General features: G+C 38.9%; 1 protein-coding gene and 1 long non-coding RNA gene across 14 annotated transcripts in view; one reads left to right on the plus strand and one right to left on the minus strand.

Annotated features, from left to right (window-relative positions):
- Window positions 1-16,638, minus strand: part of LOC111263627 (sodium/potassium/calcium exchanger Nckx30C) — a 107,106-nt gene that overhangs the window by 3,387 nt on the left and 87,081 nt on the right. For 3 of the 7 annotated variants that reach the window (XR_002682335.2, XM_022838895.2, XM_022838898.2), the window contains exons 9-11: window positions 15,506-15,591; window positions 13,779-13,915; window positions 12,861-12,909 (exon numbers count right to left, since the gene is read on the minus strand). The exons of 1 other annotated variant lie outside the window; for it this stretch is intronic. Coding sequence is in view for 5 of the 6 variants with exons in the window: in XM_022838895.2 (XP_022694630.1) it covers window positions 12,861-12,909; window positions 13,779-13,915; window positions 15,506-15,591 (272 nt within the window). In the remaining variant the exon portion in view is untranslated. Of the gene's footprint in view, window positions 1-8,994; window positions 12,910-13,778; window positions 13,916-15,505; window positions 15,592-16,638 lie in introns of those variants that run through there. 3 more of the 7 variants (XM_022838894.2, XM_022838896.2, XM_022838900.2) reach the window with 2 other exon arrangements.
- On the plus strand, window positions 37-16,302 carry LOC111263629 (uncharacterized). 7 transcript variants are annotated; one of them, XR_002682340.2, is made up of 5 exons: window positions 37-1,504; window positions 3,517-7,235; window positions 11,934-12,217; window positions 13,797-15,360; window positions 15,973-16,302. It is a non-coding gene; the product is annotated as an uncharacterized LOC111263629 (long non-coding RNA). The 7 variants fall into 7 exon arrangements; XR_015312384.1 differs by having other exon boundaries at window positions 3,517-6,578; window positions 7,003-12,217; XR_015312385.1 differs by having other exon boundaries at window positions 3,517-6,578; window positions 7,084-12,217.

The raw sequence follows: 16,638 nt of genomic DNA on the forward strand, positions 1-16,638 counted from the left end.
ACTAATACAAAGATACCGTACCTCTTTTAGCTACCTATATATAAAATACAATCCGATGTGCGATTCAATGATTTATTAATAATACGATAGAGTAACAATAATCGTAAGAATAGTCATTGCAATAATATTATGGCAATCATTTTTGTTGTTGTTTTGGGGACGTCATAGGGTCGGAGTCGCCGTTAATAATCGCGTGGCGATTCATCCATCGTCACACCAAACATTCAATTCAATGTAGGGTCTTCGGTTTTCGCCTTTCGGTCATTAGACAATGTTTTTTGAGTTTTTGCTGCGATATATATATATTATATACATATATATCTCATTTCAGCGAGCCTCGACGAGTAATATTGGTATCCGGAACATCCCCGTACCGAATTAATCAATAAATCATCGATCAACTAAGTAATCAGTAAACCATTAGTATTTTTATAATATCATCGTTCAACATGTCTTTCTCTTGTTATTATTAGTTTCAGCATCGTCGTGATACTTGACGTCATCATTTCTAATAACTATGTACAATCATGGACAGTCGCCAACCTCGCTAAGTCGCACCCATAGCGTACCGTCATCAATCACCATCTACCTCATTTCCCGTTATCGTATCATTTCACTTTCTTTCTTTCTTTCTTTCATTATTATTGAACTGTTAATACTATTTTTATTATTATCATCATCTTTCATCATTATGGGTCAGTCTCCTCAATATTCTCTTAGCATTCGCCTATAATTAATATTATCTTGTTAATAGATCCATAATATCGTATTTATTATTATTATTATTATTATTATTATTATTGAATAATTATCGCTTCTTGCTAATTTACTGTCATTAGTATAGTGATTCGTATTAAGCTCATCATTTTATTCTTAATGTATCATAGGTTTTTACTTACTGGGAATCATGTTTCCGTCCTGGATATTTGTCATTTTGCGTTTATTTACTTTTTATTACTATAAAAAATGTTGCGGCTTACTATACGTGCATTAGTGCGTTTTATTATTTGGGTTGTTGTTGTTGTTGTTGTTGGCAAAAAATAAAGCTAAAAGCGTATTGTTGAATACGGTATTCACTAGTTCTGTAAATAGGTGCTGTTTGAAGAAGATCTTACTTGACACCTAGACATTATAATTATTAATAAACTCCTTTGTGTGAGCTCTCATTAAAGTTTAATGTCAATTCACTTATTAGCTAATTGTCGCACATCTAAACAGTTTTAGTTTGAATTAATTCCCGGATGTCTAGGTAAGCATCTACAATCAATCATAGAGTTCGGGCAGTGTCCTGCGAGTTTTCGAAGTACTTCTTATTCCCATCGTTCGATGATCTAAATGAAAACCGAATTTCGATTTGCGTCTGCTTATTATGCCCGTTGGCAGTTTTGTTTGATTACGGTTTTGTTGTAGTGCGTTTGCTATTAACTGCTTCCGAGAACTGCCATGGGAGCTGAAACTGAGATCGGTGTACACTTTTACAATGCGACCGTGTTACATTATACAGGTGGGTGCAGCTAAAGCTGAACACATGCACTTATTTTTCCGCTACATGTTGATTAATATCACGGTTTTACCACGCCGGTGCAACGTTTGTTTATTTATAAGATGGCTCCTGTTTAATACCACCTGTGCATAATAATGACAATCTAATTAATGTTATTATCGGCGAGCCTGTCATGGTCAATCACTTTCGAGCTTGACTCAAATCAATTACTTGATTATTGCCTCTGTGTCACTTTCAATTTGGTTTCTGCTTGTTGATGTAACAGTGCTCCTCGTTATTGTCGTTTAGGTATAACTTGATATAGTAGTGTGTCGTTATTTTCGCTTTGTGAAAAGATTCTCGCTACACTAGAGATTAACGAAATACATTGCTACCATTATTTTTCATCACCGTATCTATGTCATCATCCTTAATCATAAACGTATGTATGTATCTTTATGTATTCTATGTTGAGTGTCGAGGGGTCCACGCATTCATATTCGAGTATAGTTTGACTATCAAGTTGCTATAAGGTACAGCCGGCGTGATATAGAACAAGCGACCTCTCTTATCTATCCATTTCAGTAACAGGCACTTGTCAGAAAACTACCGCAAGCCCGGCCGCTCCTGCCAATTTACCACTCCGGTTCGTCCGTTAGAAAACGAAAACGAGAGACTTATTAACTTCCTTGCCATTAAATGAGTTTCAATAACAATAAAGGCCGAACAAACATGCTCATTGGACCATTGGTTGAGCGGGAATAGGACGCTCTATTTAGTACTCGATTTTGTCTAGCTTAACTCGGCCTGGCCGCTTCCGAATAAATCACCTCTAGGTCGCACCAAATAGTTATCCTACTTCTACAGTGTACCACTAACTTATCATATTAACTGCTTTGCTCGGGTTATCACTGTGCCATGACATAAACGTCTATGACGATTACTATTCTATCGAAGAATATGACAACAAAAACAAAGAAAACGATCGTTTTGACAATGCCGATACGATAAGTTGCTGGGATGGGAATAACGGTTCTCATGCTTGCTACCCTCGTTGAAGTTGTTACTGTCATTGTTGTTCCTTGCCTGGGAGACCGAGCGTACAATTACAATCTGGAGTTATGAATACTCCGTTTGCTTGCAAGTTGCTCAAGCGCTGAACGGAAAAAGGTGTTAGGCCAAAATGAAATTTACAAAAACTTATTCTACGTAGACGACACTAACGCAGAAGGGCGATTTAGTCTCATCGGCCACTCTGCAGCCCTTCCAGAAAAGGTAGGGAGAGAAGGTCATAGGTAACCTCTCCATGTTACGAGTTTTACGTCCAGCATTGCCATTAGGAGTTTCACCGGATAGATCGCTTTAATCATGAAATGAACCGTGTGTCTATGCCCGGATTCGAACCTAGACCACAACGTGTCCTGAAGTTTAGCAGGCAAATGGGTCATGGAGCAAAATTGCAAGGTAGCATCGAGACTAACCAATAAGGTGTGCATAATTCAAACATACAATCAGGGGTTGTTGCTAAGGGGGCATTGATGAAAATTAAGAGGACGTGTTCTCGACAGGGCGTACGCAAAGATAAAATTGCTCTAACACACACGTCCATGTCGGCAGTAAACGGAATGAGGTTGATGTTCTCGCCAAATGACAACGGTCACCTTAACTAACTGCGTTTTAGATGAGTGAGAGCTTCTTGGCGGCCAACGTAATCCATTGCTGAATCTATCACTGCCGACTGTTTTGAACAGTATCTAATGAACTAATAGGTGGTAACCTATATGATGAGTTCATGAAAAGCGGCGTAGCATTAATTGTAACAACAGTAATAGTGTAATTCTGGTGTTAATTATATATTTGCTCTGTGATGTGCTTTTTTGCTATGCACATCAAGCTGTTACCTACCGATAAACATTTCAGGCGGAAATTGAACGAGTTCCGTCTAATTGATGTTGACTATATATCGTATATATAGATAAGTGTTGCAAATTTAGAATTAACATTCTATCTTGCTATTTGAATATCTCTCACAGTTTGGACGATGGAGAGAAGCGTATCGGCATTTGAAGAGCAAGAAACAGGAATTAGCTTAAAATGTGTGAAGGAAATGCAAGTCTCAACAGCGAGTTAAGGTATTAATGTAAAATTCTACCAATACAGACCAACCTAGGTATCTATCACATTTCCGATAGCTATGGTTATGACCACGTAAGGAGCTAATGTTTACATTCATTCCAAGGCTTCCAGGCCCATAGCAAGGACTAAATCTTAAAGCGTTACTCTTGTGAGTTACTATTGAGTTTCTCCTCATTGTCATTGATATTAAGTGTCGCCGTCTTAGTCAACACTAAATTGTGTGCTGTCGTTGTGAAAGAAGTAAAGGTCCAGGGTCCGTCCAACGATCTTTCGATAACTTATCAAGTGGACTATAATCGAGGTGCTTGACGCAATCAGCGCTAATTGCTTTCATGCTCAACCGTTTTTCCGGCATTAGTAATTGCCACAATAAAACCTATGTGTCGTATTCAGAGCTCGTATAGACCTTTTTGTGGACACGATCTTTACGCCATAAGCAAGAAACAAGCCGAAACAAAAAACAAGCGCCTTCACTAGCTTGATTGTGTGTAATAATACAGTAATCATTACTATCACTGTGATCATAATAATAATAATGACATTTAGGATTGCTACCCGTTACTGATCCACTCAGGGCCCTGTTATTGATGTGAAAATAGTTTTTTTCTGTGTGTAAAATTTATTGAAATGATAGAATGCTTCACCTACACAATGGTTAGTACATACTGCAATCATAATCGAAAACACATATGTAATCATTAATTCACAGCATGGCGCCTATGGAGACTTAGGCGTTGCTATATGATTCACTTATTTCAATTAAATATTCTAATATTAAAAATTCATTTATTTCAATTAAATAGCGATTTTTTCAGTTCGTTTGTCTGCTACTAACAGTTGTCGATTTTTTGCCTATTAATATTAAGGACAAACAACAAAAGCGGTAGCGTTCGATATTGTTGTCCTTTATTGTTGTAGGCGTACTCGCAATTAGTGCGCAGAAAAATCCTGATAAAAGAAACAGTTCTTTTGTGGAATACGTTTTTCAGTCTTCTATGTACATTGCTCATGATCTCCTCGCATGTACTTTAACTATTCAGTTATAATTATAATAATAATAGCGCTCGTGGTCACACTGACCTATAATAGTTGCAGGTTTTCAGGATACCTATGCCGTGTGGCGTTGGGCGGACCTTTCGACGTTTACGCCGACCTAGTGTCCGAGGCCGGTCAACATTGAGGCCATTTTGTGCCTGCTCTGAGCCCATTAGTAGTTAACAACGAGCGCACGAAAGGACACTCATTAGTTACTATAACAAGCTTTTACAGGACCTCTACAACGCCTGAACTCGGCATCAATTCCCTAACGTTGTCTCTCCGTCACACCTATGGCATCATAATAACCTACTTCCGGGCTACTCCCTACTTATGTTCATACATAAACATCGTAGGTATTAATAGTATGATAGTAATTATTGATATAGCTTTTATAACCATTGTGCTATCAGCAAGTGTTAGTAGCACAAGTATAATAACAGTTGTAATTATTTTTTGAATTAACAGATTTCTTGATTAATTGCGACTAAGATCTTCTCGTTTATTATTATCGATGGTGTAACTGTTAGTATTATGTTTATGAAGGGTATGCATAATATAATAATCTTTATATTTATTCTTCGTGCCGAAGTTGTCCAAAATTGTATTTTATTATTAAGTTTCTACATAAATATGGATATTTAGTTATATGTCTATGTAGACTGATGTAGTTATTATCACCGTTCAGCCTCTATGTAGGCGTTATTATCAAGTATTTGGTTACTGGCATCACCGTTATTATCGCTATATATATATATATATTAGTTTACCCATATATCGGCAGCATTAGCAGATGAGTCGTACTAACCAGCAGCGACTGTAGCAGCAGCTCAGGTACTACAGCCCGTAGAAAAGACAGCCAGAATCATAAGATTGAATATGAGGGTCAAGCAGAACAGACGTCAATCAAGCTACCAATGATTAGTGGGCTCTCGTCATGTCGTGCGTTAACGCGGCATTTATAGCAGTTTCTGCGAGTCCTTACTTGGCCTCGTGGAGGAAACTGCTTCAGGATAAGTCTGTAGCACTAATGTCATCGATAAACACAGCTTTTTCGCGGTTTGTTTTTGTATACTATGATAATTTGCCTGATCAGTTCAGGAAGACACTTCGCAAATATGGATGTTCCTTATAACGCATTATTTTTACTATAGCTAAAGAGTTCCCGTAAATGCGGCACATCATGCCTAGTTTTCGCCGTTTTTATATAAATGTTATTGTTGTTTTTTAGTGAGTTAATTCGCGTCGTAGGTAGCACGACCGGAGTGGCTTTGCCGTGTGATCGTAGCACTTGATGATCGGCCTGCCATATGGATATTTGTTCTATCTAATTTTTTGAGTTTTGATTGCTGTTGTAGCTGGGCCTGCCTCTACAGCTAGCTGCTCTGTTCCGCAGATTTGGTGTGATTCGTGAAAGGTCACACGCGACGCCATGACGCTTAAATAGCACGAGGTTTGCAATCTGTGGTGTAGTTCCGTGTGCCGATGGACACGCGAGGTATGTCCGAATTTAAAGTATGTAGGCTGAATTCAGATTCGAAAAATCTGCACGACGTTGAATGGCGGCCCCTCCGCGCGAATTAGGAACGAATAACCAATTTACAGACGGAAACGGCGACAGCGGGTATAAGATAAGAATGGCAATCATTGGCAGTAGATAACGTTCAACAAGCCGTCGATGACGACACAGCTCAACGTTAAAGCATAGATTAAAAATGTTTTTAGTTGACCTGACTCAATAGCCTTTGAGAATTTCTTTATTATAAAATATTTATGCATCGACTTCAGTTGAGAAACTATTATATAATTGTGATTACTTTGTGTAATTCTAGCCATTCGAAGGTTTACTGCCGCATTTAAGGTAAAAAGGAATACTCCGTCTGAATAGTTGTCAAACGTTGATATTGACTGCGAGTGAAAACAGGTACGTTTTCGAGTTCGCAGCTTAGGTGGTCAGAGTAGTATAAGTTTGTGTGTATAAAGAAAATACAGTGTTTGCTCAGATTAGGACAATGCAATCTAATCCTGTAACTGTCGCCCTTCGTTAAAGCATTAACATATATTGTACCACTGTTCTCGAGGTCCCCTGTTGCGGAACTACTCTCATTCAACTGCTACAACTAACCTCTCATAGCATAATAGTACAATAATAACTATGATGATGAAGTGATATACATATATACGCATTTGAATATGGTTGGCTATAAGTGAGACGATATGTTTCTTTAAAATTGGCTTATTAGAGCAATTTCAATATAAAGGACGTAGCGTTTCTACCGGGTGCACCAACGGTATACGAAAGTCATAGAACATCATTTCCGTCATAATGTCATTGTGTTCTCCTGTAGGCTCGTTTCGAAAGGATTCGTCCACAGTCATAGAGGAGCAAGTCGACCGAATTAATAATAACGTGACAATTTTTTATTAAGCGGATCATGTAAAGATCTCTCGCTTGTCCAGCGCCGCTGGACAACATCGACTGGCAAGCTGAGATGGAAGCACTCCTGATGGTTATTTGTCGAAGAACGATCAATGTCGAAAAAGACGAGGCGCCATGGAGGGTTAACGAGCGATCCAAAGGGTATGATTTTGTCTGTTTTGGCCTATCTATCTTGATCGTTGCTGTAGATAGAGCGACCACGGGGGAACGGGTGCGGACAACGGATGAAGTTAATGCTGAATGATAAAATGGAGTGATTAAACGGAAATCGCGTAAAGGCGCCCTTATTTTGTGCAGACCTACGCGACGACGATTAAAAGAACGGATTCAATGAGCGCGAGGAAGACAATGTAGCAAATGACAATAACCGTGTGTTCACTTAACCAAACGAGCTAACATCACAAATTATGGTATGGTCAGAAAAATCTACGATGATTAGAGAGGCTTACGATCACGGGATCGGAGGTTACACTGTAGCCCAGCTGTCTATGGCTGCCAGACGAAAACATTAGATCGTGCCGTCAGCCATGCAGGGTTCAATTTCGGACTACGGGCGATCGTGTACCAAGCTCAGTTCTGGTTATTCCTACGTACAATACATTCGTTGCACGTCTCCCTGGTCGAGAAGCACGACGAAATATTTATCATTCGCTGGAATATATTGTTGGTTCAGTTGACGTGGGCATGGGTCATCTCATTAGCACGCTGTTTGCGGCAAGTAAGCAATAACTGTAGACAGGTTGTATTAGATAATTTAAGTACATTTATATGGTTAGTGCATTGAAGAAGAGGGAATAAGTACCTTTCTTGGACAGCTTGGTCGATAGTTGGTAGTATTGTAGATAGTTAGAGTTGATTTTTCACTTGAAAGTTATTTCTAGAGTATTTGACTTACGTAGAGTTAGATGCCAGGTTACAGACGACGACGGGTACGTGGGCGGCATCGATACATACAAGTATTATTGATTTTTGTTAAAACGATACAGAATTAGTCGATATCGCAGCAATATTGACTTTTTACCCGCCGTCGCTCGAAGACAAATGACCTTTCGGCTGGACGTAAAGCTGTAGTTACGTCCAATAAACGAAAGACGCATCCTTCAACGTCGGGACTTCGGATAATTTTCAGGACCAAACGTGCCTCATTGCTAACGAAATTCGCTTCTTTATAAAAGGTAAAATGCTGTTGCCCGATAATTTAGGCACGGTACAATATTCAACGTAGCAATCAACTATCAGTATTAAATCTAGAAATACCAAGTAAGTCTTAGTCATTGATTTGAGCTATGGACGATAGGCAATATTAAAATCAGAAGTTAGTTTTACACCGTAAATAGGTCCTGATGATGTTACCGATGCTCAGTTACTACTAAATTTTAACGCTTGTTGGTAACATCCTGACCGGCCTGATGGCCTGGCCGGCCGCAGTCTGGCCATTGTTATTGAAAGTTAAAGACAAAAACTCAGTAGCATTTGTTAATTCCATATAAGTTCGTGGTTTGCTGACGTAGGCTGTTGTATATTGGTTTGGGTATGGGCATTTTAGTGTTGGAACCTTCATTTCTGCTTCTCTTTGGTTAATGCAGTGTATGCATTTATTATAGTACGCGTCTAGGCCTGTTGTTGCAATTAACTTGGACGCAACAAAAACTATTCGTAGCGTTCATAATTTGCTAGCAATAGTAGTGAATATCTAATGGTTGTCCTAGGAGGAATAATGAGGAAGATCAAACAGCACAGAAATATAAAACATTCGAAAAAGTCCAAAACGTTATAATGGTGCAGAAATCATAACGCCTTTATAAAGTCGTCCAGTTAATATTATATATACTCATTATGTATTCCGTGTTAGAGTGTCGGTAACTCAGTCGCGCACTGGCGGAGCAAACGTTGATATGACTTGTTTTTTTTTTTTATGAATTGAGGTTTTGTCAATTGTGACCCGGTTCAGCATTGCCAGTTTTCAGAGGCTTGTTGCAAGCAATTTAGTTCATTTTCATTACTCTTCGTCATTTCCCTCGAGCGCTTGGGGCGCAGGTAACGAGTTAGGACAAGGTTTAGGAGGGGCTGAACTGCTTCATTGTAGGTTGCTGCTTGCTTATGTCGTTCCCTTACACTCTCCGTTGTGCCTTTCAGTCATTAATATTTGTCGTACGGTTGTTCCTCAGTTAAAAGTTATTTTATGTGTAGTATTAGCATTATTATTATTTTTATTATTATTGTTATTATCACCTCTCAGTAATATTGGTTGTAACACAGTTGTTTGTACTCGTTGGACGCGACCAGCGGTTTAGCCGATCCGCGTTAGCTCGTTTCCTTGACAGGACAACAAGCAGCAAAAACAAAGGGCATCAGGCCAAGAAAACAATTCGGCTTTCAACCGTGGACCAGGTCGCGGCGTCATATGGATACGACGTTCTCCTTCTTCTAGAAGAATCTATTTAAAACGACAATCATATTATAGCAAAAGATTGTCATAATCATTATCGTCGTCGTATCATTAGCACACCATATTGTTATCTTCGTATTCCGGCTTCGTTCGTCTTTCATTCGGTGCTTATCTTAGTTTATTTTTTTTAGTAGAATTGTCTAGAACCTCATTGCTGTGGATAATCTGTTCGGCTTCTGTCTAAAATTACATTCACCTTATGTGTGCACTTACGTCTATTGGAAATAATATATCAAATCATGTTTTGTTAGACGCTGTCTGCCGTATTTACTGAATTGCGGACACTCAGCTTACAAGAAAGAAAGCTTCGATTTAGCCTGTACATCTATCTGTAAGCTCTTAATATTCTTGTCGTCTTTATGTCTTTCTGTGTTAGGGTACATATTATATTTGTAAAGTTCTGTTGCGACGCTCCCGTCTTTGAAGTAGGTCTGTTACACTGCCTTCTGCCTTTAGGTGACCTTGTTTTTTTTTGATGATTTTCATAAGAACTGCTTTTTGTTGTTATTTTGTTCTATTGCGGACCACGCTGCTGCTGTTATTATATGTTTCTGCCATTTTTACAATGTTCTGTCTTGCGCAGTTGCTGTTGCAGAGCTGTTCCGGTGTTTATAGTTGTTTATGTTACTCATTTGCTAGCCTTTTTCGCTACCTAAAGCACACACGAATCTCGACTGTATGTATGATTAGAGCGCACAAATTTCCTGTCTTGTTTTCATCATGAAAACGGACTCCTAAGTGAGCCTTGACAGTCAACTCACAACGCTGGTAAACACGTTTTATTAGTCGTGGTAGAATCGCGCCATACAATTATTATTTGTTGGTAAAAGCGATGCATTTAATACTCGACAGGGAGAATAGTTTTGCAGTAACAGGGTGACCGTACTATAGAGATCTCGCGTCTTATTGCTGCCGAATTGTCCACTTTCACTGGTAGTTCTTGTTATTTCAAGTCTGTTCGTTCTTAACTTCGCTAGAGTTGTATTTATTTGAACGTGTTTTTCCGTTGATTACGTTTCGACGATGTTGCGTTACGTCGTTCTCCTTATGGGTCTCACTTGATCACTCTTCCTTAGACGCAGATGGTTTTTGCATGATTTTTTCCAAGTGCAATGATTTGCCGAACTAATGGTGCTAGTCTTCTACATACAGTGACGCTCTTCTCGACCTTCACCGTTCCTACCGGGGTAGTGTTCGCGTAGGGTTATGGGGCCAATTGAGCTATCCAGCGTTACTTACGTAGATTATTATTAGGCCGTCGTATATTTTCGATGTTACGTGCGTATCCTTCGTATTGCTTTTAACAATGGTGATCGTTGGTATCGCTGCTGCTAATGAGGTCGAAGCGACCATTAGCTATTGATCGTAATGTTGGTCTTACCTCATCTATCTCTGTTGTTAACGCTTCTAGTTCTTCCGTGGGTCCTGTTACTGTCATCGTCTTTGTGTTAAGTTCATGCTATCGAGTTTTCGGTCTTATATACATGAATTGGTGTATATTTCAGTCTTACATAGTACTATAATACATATCTTTCTTCTAGTTATTATTTAGCCGTCGTCGAAGAACGTTTGAATTGCGCTGTAGCCGAAATAATTCGGTGCTCAACAATCATCATATATATATATATAACTTTGCAAATTTGTCAGTGATAATTACCTCATCTCATGATATTATTAAGAACTAACCGTCTGTAGTTCTTAAGGCGTGTTACTGTGTATGTGCAATTCGCTTCTATCGCTTGACGATTATTGTTTATATCTTCGTTGTATTTTACCATTGGACATTGTTACTGTTGTGCCTGTTAATTATGTCGCACAGGATGATGATGCTGGCACATTTTTATTTTCGATCTACTTTGCTATTCAAGTGGTTCGCGATCGGATACAAAAGTTGACGCAGGCGGCGCCATCTTAAATCACACTCAGCCCATCGCAGTCCTTCACTCATTAGTCTTCGTAATGCGTTCTTTATCTGTTTGTCTATTGTTTTTATTATTACGTTACTATTTATTTTCTTTTAGAGGGCAGAAGTAGTGGTAACAGTTTTTTTCTGTTCGTCATAGGTTTGGTTCGTTGTCTTGATCTGCCGGGCAGTTGAAGCAGAATTGCTTGCCCACCTCTGTTCTCCGTTTGGTAGGACAGAACCTCGGTGCACTTTCTTTCGTTCAGTCCCCCTCTGCCACTTGGCATAGAGAGAGACCCAACAGTGCCGAGAGACCCCCCAAGGAGCATGTTGCCTGAGTAATAACTCTGATCATTATTGATTTTTCCTTGATCCGATTTCCTCTATTTTAATTACAAGCAGTACTTTTAGTTGATAATAGCTGTACTGGTCCTAGCTTACTCGGTTGATAAATTACGGTTAGTCTGATCAATCTTGTTGTTTGTAGGTGGCTTGATGTTCAGAGGAGCTTCAATCATTAGCCCGCCATACTCACAAAGATCGACAGCCACGTAAACACGTTGCGAGCTTGCAAACGTTTGCAGATGTTTTGTCGGAGACATGATCTTTACTGATCTTCGACGTCTACTGATACGTTACAGAAACGATGATCTGATTAATTAGTTAATAGTACGCATTGACTATTGGATGCAAAATTATATCACTTCCGTCAGGAGATAACAGTGTCAAGCACTCTGCAGTTCGGGAGCTTAGGAAAATTCATGTAGTTCGGTGAGTTGTATCATTATTATTGTATTGTTTCCGTGTTAACTGTTCGCGTCATCCTGCTCGGCCTTTAATCTCTCGGTGTTTTTAATATTGTATCATTGTTTTTCGATTTACTATACATTTAGCATTGGCAAACAATGAACTTCTTTTAAAAATAAAACAAAAGAAAACTGATCAATTGGAGGCCACCGCTTCATCGGCGGTCACAATCATTGACACGTTCGGGTCAGACACATTTGTGCTGAAGGAAAATCTTCATTTGATTTATCATTTGCGTTTAATTATCGTTGTGTGGATCCGCTCTTCTGTTCCTGCTGGGTTGTACACGAACATATCAAATGTTACCAAACTTATATCTTACGTTTAGTGGCTTTCTTCTCATCAACGCGGGGTCAGATAGTGCCCCGTTGAAATAGCTTTATTTAGCAGCAGCCTTGTTACCGGTCACAGCTGCCACCAAATCTTGACATCGGACCACTTCGTATTCGAGCAAAAGTGAACAGGCGATGAAGATAAAATATAATAGAAACATGACCATAGCAAGGCCAAAGTTCATTTTCCAGTTGAACATAGCGATCGTCACAATCACAAAGACGAGCATCATAAACAGAATAAAGATGGAGCATGCCATGCCCGAACTGCTTACAATCACTGGGCCGAACACCAAACACGACAGGAACCACGGAAGCGGCAGGCTGTAAGGACAAATCATAGTAATAGTAGTAACCACGGAAAAAAAACATACGCTAATTGTATTAGTACACAAACAGCGACGATCTACTATTACAGTTCCGTAGCGCGTAAACGCTCGAGAGGTCGCACTAGTAGATAACTGCCTTATTTTCTATATAGGGAGTTGCTGCATCCTTAGATCCCTTTTTAGAAATGGAGAAGTTAGGTTAGTATTCACAACTTATTTATTACTAAGGTATCGAGTCGAAAATTTTTTATTTTATTTTATTTATTATTATTATCAGATGCTTTAATAGAATAAATCTTTTTCCGCGCCGAGAACTGTGCGGTTGTAATGTGTTTGTTTCATGGAAAAAGCAGCCCAGGAAACAATCGAGTGTGTTCGCTTCCTCGCCCAGCCTTTGTCATGTATTATATTATTTGTACACGGTGAATAAATTCTTTCATCTCTAAATCTAAGTTTGTTGAGCTTCGTAACTTGTCATTCTTACTAGATACAATCTTTATTTTTCAACTGGGACAACAATTCAATGATAATTTTACACATTTAAAAAAGGTCGTAGAATATCTAAAGACCTTACGTGGCAAACTATCATTACTTAGAACAATGAACGATTAATTTACTAGCTCTATCGACAAGATTTCGGATGCTGCTAATATAACTCTATGGTCAGTTGATCATTCAGGCGCACGTTTCTCTTTTTCTCTATTAGCTTTTACTAACAAAAACAATGGTCCGATTATAGGTAAAGTATTTAGATAAGGATTCACTTATTGAAGCTATATACTTATGGCGTGGCTATGAGTCTGTCTTAATTAACATGAATTTTTTGCATTATGCCGGACGTTGTCTGAACTTGTTTTTGCTTACCCAACGGCGACATCGAAGATGTTAGATCCGACTGAGCTGGAAACAGCCATATCGCCGAACCCTTTCCGGGCCACGAGAACCGAAGTGATCAAATCGGGAATACTCGTGCCGGCGGCAAGAAACGTCAGCCCCATTACCTGTCACGCAATTGGGCATCAGGATTATACGAGACCGTTAAAAACTTTATTCAAAACGACAAATCATTTTCAACCTATATCGAACAGGTCTATGGCTATGGGACAAATATGCCAGGCTTCAGGTTAATTGTAACCTAGAAAACCTATGTCCAGACAAAAAGCCAGCGACCGCTGATTAGAAAGTAAATGACTTTATGCATACCATAACGATTTTCGACGACAAAAATAAATACTTTAACATGTTAATAAAGACAATATATGTAATATAAAATATTGTATAGTTCCATTAACGGTTTCGTTAAGACGGCAAACCGTGTCTAAATGTCCATGGTATTTCCACGAGGATCGCCAGTTATTCCGATATAATTCTAGCAGTTTCGCAATAGAGATTCTGCTCCAGATTTAGTAATGAATCATTTTCGACAGGCACACCAAAACATGGTATTGCATTGCCCATAACATTTATGTCGAACATAAAGTGTACCTATAATCATGGATTTTATCGAGAGCTGTGTGACGTATGTTGTACAGTTTACGCCCCGGTACTTAGTGGCAATAGTTTTTTTATCTTATGCCCAATTGGTCTCGTAATGAAATTTCGCTGGAAGAGAAGCACTGCAAAGAACATTGAAATGTTGATTCTCGTTTGCAGCTAGTTCTTTATAGAATAGTTAGACAGTGCGGGAAAAAAGTTTTAGATCACACTGTAGAACATTATTTGAGCAAAAACCTGTGGGCTGATATAAATAACATTCACATCTGTACTTAACGTACTACAAAAAATCGTTCTCGACGACATTTGCCTATTAAATTAAAAGGACAGCCTTGTTTGTTTCCAATTTTCTCACTAATAGTGAGGTGCACATTTTTTTATTTTATTCAATCTATGTGACTATCAGTGACCCGAAAGAGCTGTATGTACCTGTTGCCTTCTTTTTGGGTTCGAAAGCAAGTCATATATCGTGGTTAGCCGTGAAAAATTGATGGCAGAAAGCGTGAGGGAATCTACTGTTGGCTTACAGCCTACGATGCTTACAGCTAAAGTCGAAACAATGCTGGAGCAACGCGAGAGGACGTAATCGCTTACCGGGTTACTTGAGGGCATTTTGCCACGCTTGGAAACAATAATTATCATCTGAATGATACAGACTCGCTTGAGCAGATCGTTCAAATTTAACAACAGGGACTATTTGTAAGAACTTTTAAAGATGTCGGCAACGATCAAGTGGGAAAATGGATGCCAGTCTCGAACGAAGTCTCTCGAACAATTTCGAGACATTTTAGCATCCCACGTCTCAGTTAAACGTAGCAAAAAAAATGGCTTATTATGCTGCTCAGCGTCCCGTCCGCGTCGAGTTATGGGTGCCCTAAAGTAGAACCCATTATGCGGAGTTATCGCGGAAGACAAAAAGTGGCGTTTCTGTGTAAACATATAGGATACAACGGTAAGAATATTCTACCCATTCGGATAGCTAGTTAGATATACTATTTTAGACATTACTTTCTGTTGAGGAAGTGCTTGCGTTGCCACAACAAATAGATGCTAATACTAAAGCTATTACGGATTACTGTTACGCCTAAACTACACACCTCTGAAGGAATGCCGAAAGTGTCTCCAACCACGGTTGCCCACCACACCATCAGATACGAGAACACGGCAATCCAGATGATTGACCCTAAAAACAAAAATTAAGCATTAGGATAAATGCGTCGTCATTTCTTCGGACACACTGTCAACTTATAGTTTACCACAGTAGATATTCTCTTTGTTGCCAAGGAGGAAAAATATATAGTATACTCTACGCGAAGTCGTTTCGATTTCTTTTCAATTTCTCACATGTACCGTTTAAGAAGATTACTTCGTAGTGCTATACTTAACCAACTACACAGAGAATTTTATTATTTGCTTGCGTTACTGGCATTGAAGGTCCGAGTCACATATATTACACGACAAATGTGATCAAGTAAAAAAGCTAACGACATTGGACGTCTAAATTCGAATTTTCATTATATTAGTAGACTGTTTAAACTGGAGCTTTAATATAAAACAATTTAAGGTATTTCAGCAGCTTCGATAAGTCAAGGGATGGATGCCAATGAATTCCCGTTCTATGTTTGCGAAGACCGAAGGGTCCGCCACTAACGTCATTGACCCTAAGTTCGCCAACAGGAACACGTCTCCATTGTACAAATCCTCATGGCGTCCACTAGCCTATACCATCAGATTGTACTAAATGCAGCTGTTTTCAGGCTTTGAATATGTGTAACGTGACTGATAGGCATCTCAGCTTCCTGCTACTACTACTACTACCTATTGATCTTCCGCTATCAAAAGGGAATTAATTTCCGAGGCGAACAATAAAATGGCAAAGGTCTAATTGAAATGACGCATACAGTATTGTTCTATGCTTGCATAGTTCTGCAACAAAAATAGCTTTAGTATTTATATTAATCATAAAATTAGAAAAAAAGCGCTAAATTCCAAAAATAGTTCCAACGGAATTATGATGTCCTCGTTTCGAAATTTTGAGGTCATAGATAAAAATACCCTACTTCAAATGTCATAATCGACCTATTGCACTGACGATTTATGCCTGTAGTAATCCAACTCAAGTAAACACAGTGCTTAAAAATCGATATTTTTTACATAGCAAAAACGTTCAATAGCATTATAAACCAATCTAAAGTTACAATGTTTTCCAAGCCACATGTTCTTTAAATTA

Source organism: Varroa jacobsoni, unplaced genomic scaffold, assembly GCF_002532875.2.
Source record: "Varroa jacobsoni isolate VJ856 unplaced genomic scaffold, vjacob_1.0 scaffold_778, whole genome shotgun sequence".
NCBI lineage: Eukaryota > Metazoa > Arthropoda > Arachnida > Mesostigmata > Varroidae > Varroa > Varroa jacobsoni.